Below are 15,290 nucleotides of genomic sequence, written 5' to 3'. Positions count from 1 at the left end.
GGAGAGTATTGGGTTCTGTGGTGCAGGCCTCCATTTCATCAATATTCCCTGCACGGTCATTTTTACAGTCTGTGACAGACAATTGTATCTCTCTGTTCTGGGTCCTTATGACTTCCCAAGCTATTTCTGCTGTTTTTTGTGGTGTTAGGCCTTGCTTCCTTGTTCTCACCGTCAGTGAAAGGTGCTGCCTTGGGACATGAGCAGATTTTGGATTCTTTGTGAATATAACCCTGGTTGTTAAGACCCTTTCTAAATACTTTGAATGTTTCTACTTCAGAAGTTGTCTAGAAATACTAGCTTCTTTCCAGCCACCTCCACTGTTTATGAACTTGAGCAGTCTAAGTGTCTACAGAGGAACTCATAGGGATGGTAGTGTGCTTGCACTAAGTTGAGGTCATTGTGTTGGTTCAGGTGTGTGTCTCTCCCCTTGGGTTATATGTCAGTCTGAATTGAAAAAGGGATTTTTGTTTTTTCTTTTGTGACTGTTTTCTGCTGGCCTTCTGCGTTTTGTTTGAGTGCTCCTAAACATAACATAGTTTTTCAGGAATCCGGCTGCTGACAAGCTTTTGGCAGGTGCGCCACTCGCCAGAATCACATTACCCCTTGGGAAAGTCCAAGAGGAGGCTACTTTTTAGTAACATGGGGGACAGAGGGAAGGCAGGGGCCTGGAAATGGATCAGTGTCGTTACACTCTTAGCATGGCATGATGACATAAGTTTTGATACTTCTATTGTTGAGGCTTAAGGCTGGCACAGGCAACATAACGAATAATACATTTTGTAGAAGTGTCCTGTGATACATGATCCTCTTGGTTTGCCGTGTGTGTGGTGTGGTACTGTATCACATGTGAATGTATGTATAGATAAATACTCAAAGAAAAAGGTTTCTCTTAGCAACAACTAGAGTTTTTTGACATGATGTCTGTATGTACATTCACTAACAGTATGGCAACTGTATTCTCATTTTTCAGGATGCCTGTTTGAAAGGAACAGGTTTTGTGAGTCCGTTGCGTATTCTTTTATTGCCATACAAGGAGGAGCTCAGGACACACACATTCCCAGTTGTGACTTTACATGTGAACAGTTAATCTTGAAAAAAGCCTAGTTGCTGGTAATCTTTCTTGCATTATTGTTGGAGGTGTGTGGTGCTACTGGTAGAGGTGGCTGGGGGTAAGGTTTCTTGGTTTTGATCTGTTGCAACAAGCCTTTCTCAGAGTGTGACTACAGCGCTCATTAGGAGGGCATCTTCTGCCTTCCTGGTTCAACATGTTCTTTCATACTCTCAATGTCCCAGCTACAAGGGATTTCTCTTATGCAGTATTTTTTTTAATGTACTGTTGGTCACTTGGAATTTGTCAGAAAGAGGAGTTTTTGCTATTTCGTTATACGTTTTAGTTGCTTATGTGGCTCCATTTAAACATTGACTGCTGTGGAAAGTACAAACACTGGCTATATTTTGATTTGCTGCTTTTGAAAACTTCTAATCAACAGCCTTATGCCAGCTGTAAATCAGTGTGCCTACAGATTCCACACAGGGGTATAAGATGAATCTTGACTGTGTTTTAAAGACTTAAAGCTTTGTGTCATAGTTGTATCATTTGGACAAAGCTAACAGATAGTGCTGTTTGGGTATTTCCTTGATGGCAATAGCATTGTCTTGGACAACAAGTAGGCTCTGGCTGCATAAACCGAACCTATCTTTAATCTGTATCTTAGTGGATTTTAGGAGGTAAGAAGACTTCTAAAAGTGATGACTGATTCTCAGTGTATACTTTTCTTAGATTTAAGTGTTCGAGTGGGATTCTTTTCTCAAATACCAACATTAGGCATTTTGGATACTGCTTTACCACTGTGTATAAAAAAGCTAGCAAATGCTGTATTCTGTAATGATGACACCCACCACCACCTCAACAATACAGGGTTAATCCTCAGCCAGTATTCTGTGAGCCAGGAGATTTGGCTTTGCCAATATCGTATGAGGCATTGTTTAAGCTGAGTTTCAAGCACATGAGTTTCTTTTTAATTGTTAAAGTATTTGTTGAGACAATGTCTAGATTGTCAGGTTTCTATACTTTTTTTTAATTTTTATTTTATTTTCCCATTACTTGGAAGTTCTAAAAATACTGAGTTATTCTTGTGCATTGACTGCTAATGGTGGTAATTCTTTTAAGTGATTTCATGAGCCCTGGAGATGTCAGCTGTGATAATAGATTTTGCAGGAAGGGACAGCCTTGCTGGCCCAGACCTAGCAGGGGGTGTCTGCAGGATGTTCAGTTTCCAGATGCATCACTGTCTGAAAATAGCGATGTTGCTTCCATAGCCAGCAGGCACACCAGCTTCGTGCAGTGCTTGGCTCAAAATAGTAAGTCCTCCCAGAACTTGAATGTGTTGGAAAGTGCACTGCATATGTAACCAAGGAAGCTGATACATTTCAGTCCAGCATTAATCAAGAGAAACAAAAAAAAATCTGATTTTTGTATTTGAAAGTGTGATTTCCTCCCTCCCCTCAGCTGTGTATATATAAGGTAGGTTTTTATTTAACATAATTACTTGATTGAATTGATTGATTTTTAAGGTGAGCTGTATCTTCACTTGCTAACATTTCTTAATAATATGAAGCATTTATTAAAGTTTCTTTTTTTTTTTTTAACATCTCATACTTGTGTGTTTGTGCTTCAAGTGAAAGAAAGGTATACCCAAAAGGTAAATGTAATAAAATCCAGGTGTAGCAGTTTGCATGGTATATAATGAAGATGGACAGAACATGTAATTTGACCTTTTTAGAGTTTATTTTCAGAGAGTTCTAAGTGATGTCAAGAATTTCTGTGAATTTTACTGTTAATAGACATCTTTTCAGAAGCACGAAATAATTGTGAAAATAACATTTTTGGGAAGTGTTAGTAACATTACGTTACCAGATAAAGTTGCTGTTCTTTCGATTCTGGCACCTATGACCTTTCAGGGCAGAAGAAAAACATGCAGGAATAATGTAAATATTGTGTTTTAATAGATAGCTGTCTAACACATTATTTAAGTCTAGATTTTTAATTTTTTTTTCCTCAGGTCGGCTTTCCGTGTAAAAGAGTATTTGTGTGATTTATTTATTTATTAATAGTCGGATTTTTGTTGGTTTTGTTTGTTTGGTTTTTTTATGTTTTTGTTGAGAAACTTATTTGGCATTATGTCTGATTTAAAGGTGTACTATGGAATACAGGTTAATTAACTATATTCAACAGACTAACTTTTAAGTTTGACTGAATTAAAATGTCTCTTGCCACTTTGCATAAATGGTTTCTAGGTAAGAGAAGTAAACATCGAACTTCCTGGAATCATGTTAAGAGAGGTTCATGCATTTTAATCTTAGTTGGTTTTAAGCTAGATAGTAAGATGGATAAATGTATATATATGCTGACCTTGTTTATTTTTAAAGAAAAAAATGTTGTGCAACCAACCTGTGTTGTGTAATTTTTTAAATTAACTAACTTCCTTTTCCAGACCCTGGATGGTCAAAATATTTATAATGCTTGCTGTACCCTACGGATTGATTTTTCCAAATTGGTGAATTTGAACGTCAAGTACAACAACGATAAAAGCAGGGACTACACTCGTCCTGACCTTCCATCTGGTGATGGGCAGCCAGCGCTGGACCCAGCTATTGCTGCAGCATTTGCAAAGGAGACTTCTCTTCTAGGTATGATTCTGACATTGTTCTTTTGTATTGGAAAGTCACTTGATAAAAATATTTGTTAATCCTTCTAAAAACTAAAGATCTGAAATTGCAGTAGGCTCCAAAGGCCCAGTCAGGGTTAGGTCTATATTGTGATCTGAATTGTAGTAGCACAATTGTCTTTAGAAGTCCTGCATAAATGAATGAGAGAATGTATGACAAAATGAGAAATACACAACATATAAGGAAAAGTCAAGTTAGTTCTACTTTAATTTTCAAATCTGTCCTTCCCTCTTTGATATGTTCTTCTCAGCTGCTATTGCCCACCTTGTCTACCCTCTCACCTGAGACTTAACATGATTTACATGTGTCATTCATGCTGTTGTTTAATTGTAATATCAGATCATGAAAACATTTTATTGGTTTCCTTTAATAAGGAAAGATTGTGTTCTTTGCTTAAAATTAAAAAAAGTTGCTACTTTATAGTTTCTGTAAATAACAGGAAAAAAATCTGTAGTTGCACTTGTGCTCTGGTACATGAGTTCTAATATCCTGCCAGCTTTTCAAGTTCATCTGAAGAAGTAGGTGAAATGCTCTGAGATAGGTACAGATAAATACATCTTCTGACTGTTAGTAAAATAATTAATTCAGCATGTTCTGCATGCTTCAGGAGAAATTTGTTTGTTTTGTGGTTTGTTTTGTTGTTGGTTTTTTTTAATTTATCACAATTCATTGCATGAATTTCACTTCCTACTTCTTAATATTTAATAGTATTCAGTCACAATCTCATGACTTTTATAAAACCTGGCTTATTTTGATGTGGTCATTTTTCTTCCCACTTAGTCGTTGCTCTTATTATTTTTTCTTTCATCATTACCCATATTCTACTAAAGAGAACTTAAGAACAACATGGATTTCATCCTTTGTTTTTTGTACAGGATGGGCCAACTTGAAGTCAGAGTTTAAGTAGCAAAGAGGGGCCTCTGCTGTCATGTTAGGTTTTGTAGGGCGGGGATTTAGGAGAGGAGAGAGTGCCAACTGCGGTTTTACCAATGTAACTTAAATTTAACATTTTCCTGAATTCTGATTTCCTGTCTCAGGCTTACTAACATCCTTCTGTGTATATAATGCTTATAGTATGCATCAAATTAACAGGTTTAATTTGCTTGGTATAGTGGTATCACTAGGGTCATTGCAGCACTTTGGATACGTCTAGTAATTGTGATTACTATACTTGTAGTTTTTAGCTGACTTTATATTCTAGTGTTTTAGGCTTGGAAGTCACTTAGACACTTTTGTAATTTTACAAAACTACATAAATTTTCTAACCTTTTGATTTTAATTAGACTCATTCTTCTGTGCATATGAAAGGTTTTTGCTAGTAAAACTATGAAGATGGCAGTTATTACCTAATTAAGTATTTTAATTGTCACTGTCTGGATGGACCTCTTTAAAATGCATTGTTTTTCCAAGCAGCAAGAAAATAAAAGGTGCACAACATGGGCTACTTGCATTGCAGCTGTGTAACACTTTCAGAGTCAGTCATGTTTATTATGATGAGTAGTGAAGATTATATGCCAAAGTTGTTTTTTTCTTCTGTAAAATGATTCATTGTATTGAAAGAGACTTAAGGGAGCTGGGTACTTTTTCTGACTTTGCTAGTGGCCTGTTGGGTGAGCTTGGTAAACTGTAACTCTGCATCATCTGCCAGGTGGGTATGATTATACAGTGATCTCTTTTGCTAGTTGATGTTTTTGAGGTTTTTGTTTGGTTTGGAGTTTTTTATTTTGTTTCATTTTTTTTGTTTGGATTCTGGTGTTCATTTTTTCTCCAAGTTGCCTTGTTTGGTGGTTGTTTTTTGGTGTTTTTTACAGAATTTGAGCTCTACAGCTGAAAAAACTTTACAAAAAGGCTCCATAGTACCTTTAGTGCCTTAGCCATTTGGTTAGTTGTCAAAATGGGAATGATGCTTGTTTGAATATGGAAGAACAGGGTTCTCATTCTGGGCTGCTTACTGTGCAAAAAGACACAAAATATAAGTAATGTAAATAAGAAAGGGTAAAGGATAGAAAAAAAATCAAAAGTCTAAATGAACACTTGTGCATGCAATTTATAGCTGCATTTTCATTCAGATACTCAGAAGGGGAATGGTGAGAACACTTAAAAATTCGGAGAGTTTTAAGATGGAGGTTGTCAATCTATGATGTGTGAAGTATGGCGGAATGATAGCAGTGACCTTCTTCCTGCTGTTTGTTTTTCTCTCAGTATTTCATTTTGCTTGCTTTAGAATACTTATTTCCATAGTGTTGATAAAGAGTAACTTCAGTGTTCTCAGTCAGAGTGTCTACCATGTCCCATTCCCAGATGGTTCCCGGAGGGCATGTTTCTCCATGAATGAGGGGAGCTCCATTTTGAGCTTAATGTGATGCTCTTCGTGTTCTTGTGCCTACTCAGAAAGAATACAACAAGTTGAATCTGTAGCATTCTGGTTAAAATGCCTGCTGTAGCTGTTCTCTTATACGTATATAATGAGAACACTAACAGAAAATGTGGTGAGGACTCAGTTCTGACTTTTGCTTATGTTATGCTATTATATGCCAGATAGTTACAGAACTTGGGTGCCTTTTGTTTTTAACAGTGTGCTGTAATTCATGTGTCAGAAATTACATTTACTTTTAATGTAATTTTGTGAGTTGTTTTAGTGACAAGATGTGAGTCTTGTTACTCTGGTGTTTAAATCTGCATTAATACAAAACCATTACATATCTGAGTTTCCTTATGGATGGAATTAACCCTCCTCTTCAGTAAATGTAACTTTATGGTGTAGTGTGGTGACACTTGCAGCTTCATAAGCTGTTATGCGGAGATTTTTAAAAGAACCTCTATCTCCCCCAAACCCGTTCAGTTTAAGAAGTTGGCCAGTAACAAGTTCAAAAAGATGGTGGTGACTTGAGATAAAGCTACAAACAAGTTCATAACAGGACTAGGAACTAAATCCAGTTCTCGGTCACAGTTGTGTATACCTGCATTAAAACAACTACTCCTGCTGCCTGTAGTTTTCATAGATAAGTTCATCATATACTTTTAGTATAGCTTTAATTCGTCTCTTATTAAAATGGCATTAGTAATTTGCATTTCAGAAGTCATACAGAACGATACTTTGAAGGGGAATAAGTAATGTGACGTGCTGTGTTTAAACTTCATTGAGGAGAAAGACCTAAAAAGCCTAGGAAAAAAGGTGTATATTATTTGTATGTTTTCATTGATATCCGGAAAAAGAAAAACCTGTTATTTGTAACTGTTGGAAGCTGAAGTAAAACTGATTACAAAGCTTTCTAATACCAGTCGATCATGTTGTCCTCAAATCTTGAACAGTATGTTGCATGGTAACTAGTGATCACAATACAAGTTGTTCTCATTTTTATTTATTAACATTTTTTTATTTGCTTAAATCAAAATGTCAAATCAGTGCAGTAGAGACCTACAGAACAGGCAGTGTGTTTTCTGTGGGGTTGTAATTTGGCTGACCTATAAAGAAATGAGGTCTGCGTGTGCTATGTAAGCGGTTAGAAACATAGCGGTCACGTAGCTGAGCCTAGCCTGCATGCATCATTGTTCATTTGTCTGCTGCATCCTCTGCTGTGATGAAACTAAGGTATCAGAAATCTTTGAGACTGTAAATTGGACATCTTTTCAATGAGTCTTGTTATCCTTTTGAAAGAATAAGAAAATCACTAATGGACAGAATGGGTTGATTTCAATGGTATTATCAGAAGCAGATGGTAGTTGGTTTTTTTGTTTGTTTTGGTTTGTTTTTTTGTTTTGGTTTGTTTTCCATCTCACATAGGAAAAGTTATACGCATTCTCCCCACAATAAAAAAGTTACAGGCGATATTACAGGAAAAAACCTTGGAATAAACAGCAACTGTATTATACTGAACTTCAGAAGCCAAAATATTTTATATAAGAACTGCTTATAATTGCAAATACTAATATGTAATAATACTTTAACTCCACTTTAGATATTTGTTTAATATAACAAGTGTAAATATATTGTTGTGGTTAGGGCGCCCACAGCTTTATCCCTTGCTGTCATCCCTGGCTTGCTTTTATTAGCACTTTCCACTAATGCCCCTTCTTAAGATTCTTATTAATTTAGTCTGTTTCGAAGGATAATAATTGAAAATATTTCTATATGAATGGTGTTGAATTAATCTTTGTTTTTAACTACTTCAGTGGAACCAAAGAATGTCCTGTAGAGAGTTTGATACTATGAAGAATTTTGCTCTTTAAAAGTATGAATTACTCAGCTATGCTCTGCCCAACTATGGAAAGAGCTGTAAAAACTTCACTAGTCATCTTTAAATTCCTTTATTCCTAAAGTGCTGGACTGGCTTAAAGCTTCTAAGGCTACAAAAAGGTGGTTAGGCACATTAGAAGATTTGAAATGCTCTACTATCTTGGCATTTTCTAATACCGAAATGATTGTTGTTGACCTAGTATAAAATAAGTTGTTTCCCTTCAGGTGGATGTCTGTCACACTGGACTGTCATTCTTCACGTTTCTGTCTGTGTGACCTCTGCAGTAGCCGAGTGTAAATAAATGTGACATTCAGCATGTACAATAAAAGAACTCAAAAGTACTTTTTTTTTTTTTTTTAGAACATAGCTGGGGGGTGTTTAAGTTGTTTGAGGAGTTTCATTTTATATTCACAAGTTTCCCTGTGTATTAGAGTCTGATTTTTGGGAATAAACTTCTTTACTTCTTCCACAGGGATACTTTCTTTAACTGCATCTTTTATTAATTGTTTTTTCATGACAGTAAAGCTACATTCTTCAACTTTAACCCAAGAGCAAAACATGTATTATTATGTTATTAATATACATAAGTGCATGGTATTACACTTTCACACAAAATGGATTTTGAGAAACGAAATGCTGTGCTTCCACTAGCGGCGGTGCCTCTAATTCCACATCCTCGCTGTGACAGCCCCTGTGTCCCTGCAGGCCCAGTGCAGCCCCATGACAGGGACCATGCAGCAGCGCCCCTGGGGCAGTGCTTCCTTCACCCCGGTAGCTGCTGCTTGTCTTACGTGATCAAACATATTGGGTGTCACTTTATTGTTTCTTTAATGTAAGTGCCTGTTGTTTCCGTAGACCATGAAACACATTCTCAAATCTATTAAGTGTTTTTGCAGGATGGGAGAGAGGAAGACAAGATAGGGGGTTTCCTTCTGTTTTTGTATTGCAGTCAGTCCCACAAATACAACATATAATGGAATAAAAAGAATGTATTTGTTGCCTTTTGATTCAAGTACGTTATCCCTCATCCCATCATGAAAGATGACTAGAATTGTCACTACTCAGAACGTTCTGTTCCTCTGGTTTGACCCCTGAATACTAACATTTTAAATCTTTTTAAACTTTTCTTGTGAAGCATTCCATATCTTTAATTTCTTTTCTTAGAATACTTACCGTTCCTAATTCTGTATGTGCTTTGATAGGAAATTACCAGGAAATATTTTCCAATGCTTGATCAGTGATACTGTTAAGCACTATTGCAGAGTAGTGATGGATGATATCCTGTGGCCTTTGAGGCATCATTTGTCCAGCCCAGCAAAATCTCTCCCCGCACCCCCTCCCCCCCTTTTTTTAATTAGTCATTTTTCACGAATTTGTGCAACACAAAATAAATAAAGAGGTGGAGTGGAGCTAGACATCTTTTTTTATTAAAAAATAATTTTTTAAAAAAGCAACCTTGCTTACTGCCCCTTTCTGTCCCCCTGTGTGTTCCTTTTTGACAGTAAATCTGATTTTTTTTTTTTTTAATTAAGGGTTAATTACATTTAATATTATTTGGGCACTGACTGAAACTGAAGAATTTTCTCTTATGACTTTCTTTAAAATAAAACTTCATGTGGGAAGGGAAGGGAAGTAGTCTGAGATGCATAGTGTAAAGGTTATATTTAGACTGTCTACTTGACAGGTTGGTCAAAAGTTGTGTTAGCATGATCGTATACACATTAGAAATTTTGTCAAAATACTGAAATCTGCGAACCAAATTGCAGTAAAGGAAAATAAAACGACGGATTTGTTTTCTTGTTTTTATATACACTTATATACATTTTGCTATGTTAGTGTCCTTTTACTGAACTCTGTTAAAATGTGCAAATAAAATTTTGATCAAATAGGATGAAGCTCTTCCTACATAAAGTGTGTGTAGTGCCTGTTCACATCCCCAGCTCAGGTGTGTGTTTAGTCTGAAGCGTCAGGTTGGAGACAGGAATGCCTCTCAAAGGGGGATGGACAAGAGGGGTGTAATGATGCAGAGACCACAATTAGCGTTTAAACTGTTTTGATAACCTAGACAGATTTTGGAGTACAGTGGGAAAAGTTTTGGTGCACAAGAATGTTCATTTGGAAAGGAAACATGGTTTACACCTCATCACTCCTTTGAAGACTTGATCTGAATCAAAAAAGTTTTTGTGTTTCCCTTGGGTATTTTAATGTAACAACCCGTTTCACAACCCTTTGGATCACTTTAGCAGTGGAATGGTCTGCTTTGTGGAGTGTTGTATGCAACACTTTTACTGCTATAGGTATGTTTTTAAACGACTTGTGTGTGTTTCGTAAAATATGCTTTATTTTAAAATTAGGGCTTCCTGTTGCAGCTGTTCCAGGAGCACTGAGTCCTTTGGCTATTCCAAATGCTGCAGCTGCAGCTGCAGCCGCTGCTGCCGGCCGTGTGGGAATGCCTGGAGTTTCGGCTGGTGGCAACACAGTCCTTCTGGTCAGCAATTTAAATGAAGAGGTCAGTGAAACAATTTTACTTTTTTTTTCCTCTTTAGTCACATTTCATTTGTCAGTATTTTCTGATTTCTTTGCATTTGGTCTCTTACATTTGTATTTTAAGCTCAAAGTATTTTTTGCTGTGTTTTTTTTTTTTTTGTTGTTGTTGTGTTTTTTAAAAAATCCCCCAAAGTTAATCTTAAAGCCATTATTGTTAAATACTTTTGTTTTCCCAGGTAGCTAACAACTTTAAATGTCCTTTGATAGTCGGCTACCTATTTTTTCTAAGAAAAATGTGGTAACTACTGCATGTTTGACATTTGAATTGAAAGCTTTATTTTTACAAAATACCAACTATGCTTTCTTTTGCAATTATAATCACATAAACTAGAATTTCTGTTTTGTTTCTTCTAATTGTTTGCTGTTTCATTTCATGCTTGTATCTCATGTTTTAAGGTCTTAATTTATGTAAACTACTCTAACACATTTTTCTTTGAAGGTTCTCCCAAAGATCTTGACGAGGCACTCTTCCAGTCTCTCTTAGTAATTTTTTTCTTTGCAGTTACTCATTTGTCTTTAAAAAATAATAATTAAAAAAATATGGCAAAGCATTTTCACCCTAACTGTATCTTTCTTGCTAACTCTGAAATCTGGAGGGGTTTATTTGGTTTTGCATTTTTACTGTCCTGTACACACTTATTTTGATGGCTGTGAAAGCTGGTATGAAATGTGGGAAGTTTGCATCAGTCTAGCTGTTCCATTTTTAACTGGCCTCTGTTGCTGTAGATCATTAAGCTTTTTTTTTATCATCTGGTACTATTTTGTCATCCACAGTCTTGCATGTTAAAATGTTTTAGATCAGAGTGCCATTTTGAAAGATTTTTTGCCTGCATTTCATAACCAGCCATGCTTACGCAGTTAAAGTTCAAAGTTTAAAATTTCTATTGCATGCCTTTTTAATTTATTTTCATGTTGAGATGAAATGCTGTAGTTTACTCTTGATATGAATGTACTTTACCCATATTTGTCTTGGGTGACTACATTTTACTCAGTTTTTCTTGTACAGTACATAAACCAACCATTTTCTGACCAAATTCCTGCATTTCCTATGTACTGACCTATATTTTATTTTTTTTTTTTTGTTCCCCACTTCCTTATTTTTTTCTTCTGCATTGCTGTTTTCCCTTCCCCATTTCATCCTTTTCCCCATGTGTTCAACTTCCCTTTCCTTGTCTTGATCCAAATTCCCGTGCCCTTCCCTGTCTTACCCTTCTCGTCTTTGTCCACATTCCCTGTCTTCATTCCTTATGTTCATGCTTCTGTGCTTGAACAAAATGTTCCTCGGACCAACTTGCCCCAATTAACCGCCTTGAAACCATGATCCATGACCACCTCACCATTCTGCGGGAACCACCCTTCGTTATGGATGATCTGTTCATCTCCGCTCTTCCTCGACTCTTCTCTCTTCTTGTCTTACGCTGCTTGCTCTTCTCTCCTTCTAAAGATGGTTACGCCCCAAAGTCTGTTTACCCTCTTCGGTATGTTATTGTTAGCACTATACTTTTATTATTTATTTGATTTTGGTTTGGTTTTTTTTTTGTTGTGTTTTTTTTTGGTTGTTGTTTATTTGTTTCACCTTAATTCTTATTTGTAGCTAGCAGTTTGGCTTAAAGTCGAATAGTAAATCTTTTGCTATTTTTCTTTTGCTGTTTAAAACTCTCCATAGACACAAATTTTCTTTTAATGCATGCTAATATATTTTTGCATGGTCTTTAATTTAATATCATTCACATAGCTTTGAGGGTTTATCAGAAATTATTCTTTTCAAAATTCACTATTCAAAATCTTTATCTCCTTTATTCATTTGTGAGAGTGTTGAGTTTGAGTGAGTGATCTTGTTGCTGTCTGAATGTTCCATTAATATGTCAAAATATATTACGTAGGTGACTGGCTTTAAAATGAACTTTTTCTTTTGGGTTACCTTTGACTTTGAAAAGGTGTTTATGGTGATGTGCAGCGTGTGAAGATTTTATACAATAAGAAAGACAGTGCTCTTATACAGATGACTGATGGAAACCAGTCACAGCTGGGTAAGATCAGTTTTCTGTTTATATTCCCATTAGTCTAGGTACTTGACATTATGTTCTGTAAAATCAGGTGAACTAAGCATGTTTACATTTGTCAGTTTGTCTTGTATCCTGGTTACCCACAAGATCCAAAGTCTTATGGCATCCATTTCTATTCCAGAAGGTCTGCACAATATCCTAAACGAATTCAGCAGCTGAATCACATGTGATGGCCTTTAAATAAATAAATATTCGTGCAGATTCTGCAGACCTAGCTCTTGATTCCAGTCTTTTAGGACACTGACCCTTTGATTTACTTGGGGTTTTTTTCTTGTTTGCCAGGGTTATGTGTGATGTCCCACAAGCTATTGAAAAGTAACGCTGAATTGAGTAAACCTCTTGTCTTTTTCAGCCATGAGCCACCTTAATGGACAAAAAATGTATGGAAAGATTATTCGGGTTACTCTTTCTAAACATCAGACAGTACAACTACCTCGAGAGGGACTTGATGACCAAGGGCTGACTAAAGATTTTGGAAATTCACCTCTTCATCGCTTCAAGAAGCCTGGCTCAAAAAACTTTCAAAATATATTTCCTCCTTCTGCAACACTTCATCTGTCCAATATTCCGTAAGTGTTGGCTGTCCGTAAACCAGTAGTATTAATGTGAATCGCAACACAATTAACTAATAATTTCTTACTATGCTTGTTTTCTTTCTGTCTGTAGACCATCAGTAGCAGAAGAGGATCTACGCACATTGTTTGGTAACACTGGAGGCACTGTGAAAGCATTTAAATTTTTTCAGTAAGTAACTTTCCTGTACATAGCTTTAACAGAAGACTGCTTAACTGTTTTTTGCAGCATGTCTTAAGGAAAAAGTACATGGAGAATAGCAAATACTAGGAGAACCCCTGTAGTGTTCAAGTCCCTAATGCCATTATTTTGTTTCAGAAGAGATCACAAGATGGCACTTCTTCAGATGTCAACAGTAGAAGAAGCTATTCAGGCTTTGATTGATCTTCACAATTACAATCTTGGAGAAAACCACCATCTGAGAGTTTCTTTCTCTAAGTCAACTATTTAAAAAGACAGATTGAAAATGAGGATGTATTGCATTGTTTGGTGTTGTCACCTATTGACTGTTCAGGAAAGTGGGGACCAGAGTTTGTGTTCTGTTGGTTTTTATTTTTTTTTTTCTCATGCTGTTATCATTCCTTGGTTGTTTTAAAAATAATTAAAAAAAAAGTTAAGCAGTGATACTAACTGCTGTTGTTCAACTGTTGTTTAGATAAACCATCATTTTGTTTAAACAAGTTCAAGTTAATACCAGAGTTTTTCAACTTAGTTGATGTACGTGCCTTAAAAAGGAAAACTAGTACTGCTGGAGTTGCGTAACTAGTAAAAAGCAAATTTGGTTGTCTGGGGCACATTGTTACATGATAATTTAAATATGTTTAGGCAGGGGTGTGTAAAAAGGTTAAGCTTTTGTTTCTCCTGCTTGATAGATTCCTTCATCTGCTGGCTTGTCACTTATTTTTCTTTTTAATTGGATAAGATGCATTATGCTGAAAGAATAAAATGACATTATTTGATTTCTGCTACTTTTTGCTTTGTGCTCTTTTTTTAAAGAGGCCTTTTGTATTTCAAGGTTCTGGTCTAGATTCAATTATGAATGTAGGCATTAGTTAAAATTAACAAGGTACAGAATATTAATTTCTTAAAGGACAAAAAGTGACTTCTGTGACTTTGAGCCCCATGTGAAAAGCAATGTAGAATCTTAACCTTTTTGTACACACTCTTGTGGGATGTATCATATAAATGTCAGCACTAAGTAATGTCTTGTTTGTGGCTGAATATTTTTCGTAGATGTTTTTGAAGTTGACATGACTTATGTGCATTTCAATATATATTGCCATCTTTAGTTTGTAATTAAGATATGGAATATGGTTGTGGATTTCTGAGCATGTACAGACTGGTCAGGCTAGTTCAGGACATGGTGCATGTATCTTTCAGTGACGAAGAAAGTTTGCTGCAAATGCTTGCAGGAAATTTTGTGGCAGTTTTCTAAAACTGACAACCAGGTGGGACCAAAGTTTATGTGCCTTTAGTCTTAATTTACCTTGCATTGTAATATTCAGTTTTAATAAATCTCTTCAAAATATTTTGTATTTAGAAATTGATCTGACTTTACTATAAACATGGCTCAGAATCTACAGATCCAGTTAATTTGAAAGCAGTTCTGTCACTCTGAACTGTTACCTTGATTCTGTTAAAATGACCAATACTTTTTGAAATTGATGTACTTAGTTTCAAGATTCATAGATTCTGTTATCTATGTAGAAAACAAATGGTCATGTATATTTTCTATTAGTTGAGTTTTTACATCTTTAGAATTGTAAAATTCAGTATAGTTTGAAAGTGGCACAATTAAAAATTAATTTTCTAACAAAGTTGGGAGGTTTGACGGTTGTTTAATTTCATTTTGTGTGTACTCTGCTTACCTCTGTAGCATGCTCAATAAACACTTCTGTAGCTCTGTATTCACCTTTTCTGTCTTTCTCTGCTGCTTTCTATCTCTCCTCTTCTTTGTTTTTCACTTCTACTGTGCTTCTAAATTCATGTTTATTCTCTGCCAGGGTGGGAAAAGCATAATATTAAAAAAAATACGATTTATGGCTTTTTATCAGAAATCTGATGCTGTGAAAAATACCAGCTCTTTATTTTCAGAAAGACAGTGACCCTTTTGCAGGCAAATGTGCATATTAAATGT

At 35.8% G+C, this 15,290-nt stretch overlaps 1 protein-coding gene across 7 annotated transcripts in view; it reads left to right on the top strand.

Annotated features, from left to right (window-relative positions):
• PTBP2 (polypyrimidine tract binding protein 2) overlaps window positions 1-15,064 on the top strand; it is a 53,049-nt gene extending 37,985 nt beyond the window's left edge. For 3 of the 7 annotated variants that reach the window (XM_071810397.1, XM_065841919.2, XM_071810399.1), the window contains 7 exons: window positions 3,495-3,690; window positions 10,322-10,476; window positions 11,959-11,992; window positions 12,452-12,544; window positions 12,933-13,149; window positions 13,247-13,324; window positions 13,472-15,064. In XM_071810397.1, the coding sequence (XP_071666498.1) occupies window positions 3,495-3,690; window positions 10,322-10,476; window positions 11,959-11,992; window positions 12,452-12,544; window positions 12,933-13,149; window positions 13,247-13,324; window positions 13,472-13,604 (906 nt within the window). In that variant the 3' untranslated portion in view covers window positions 13,605-15,064. The remainder of the gene's footprint in view (window positions 1-3,494; window positions 3,691-10,321; window positions 10,477-11,958; window positions 11,993-12,451; window positions 12,545-12,932; window positions 13,150-13,246; window positions 13,325-13,471) is intronic. The other 4 variants (XM_071810398.1, XM_065841920.2, XM_065841921.2 and 1 more) reach the window with 3 other exon arrangements.
• Window positions 15,065-15,290: the final 226 nt, after the last annotated feature.

This window comes from Patagioenas fasciata, chromosome 6 (genome assembly GCF_037038585.1).
Source record: "Patagioenas fasciata isolate bPatFas1 chromosome 6, bPatFas1.hap1, whole genome shotgun sequence".
NCBI classification, from domain to species: Eukaryota; Metazoa; Chordata; class Aves; order Columbiformes; family Columbidae; genus Patagioenas; species Patagioenas fasciata.
The sequence above is the reverse complement of the archived record's forward strand: the minus strand, read 5'-3'. Positions and strand labels throughout refer to the sequence as shown.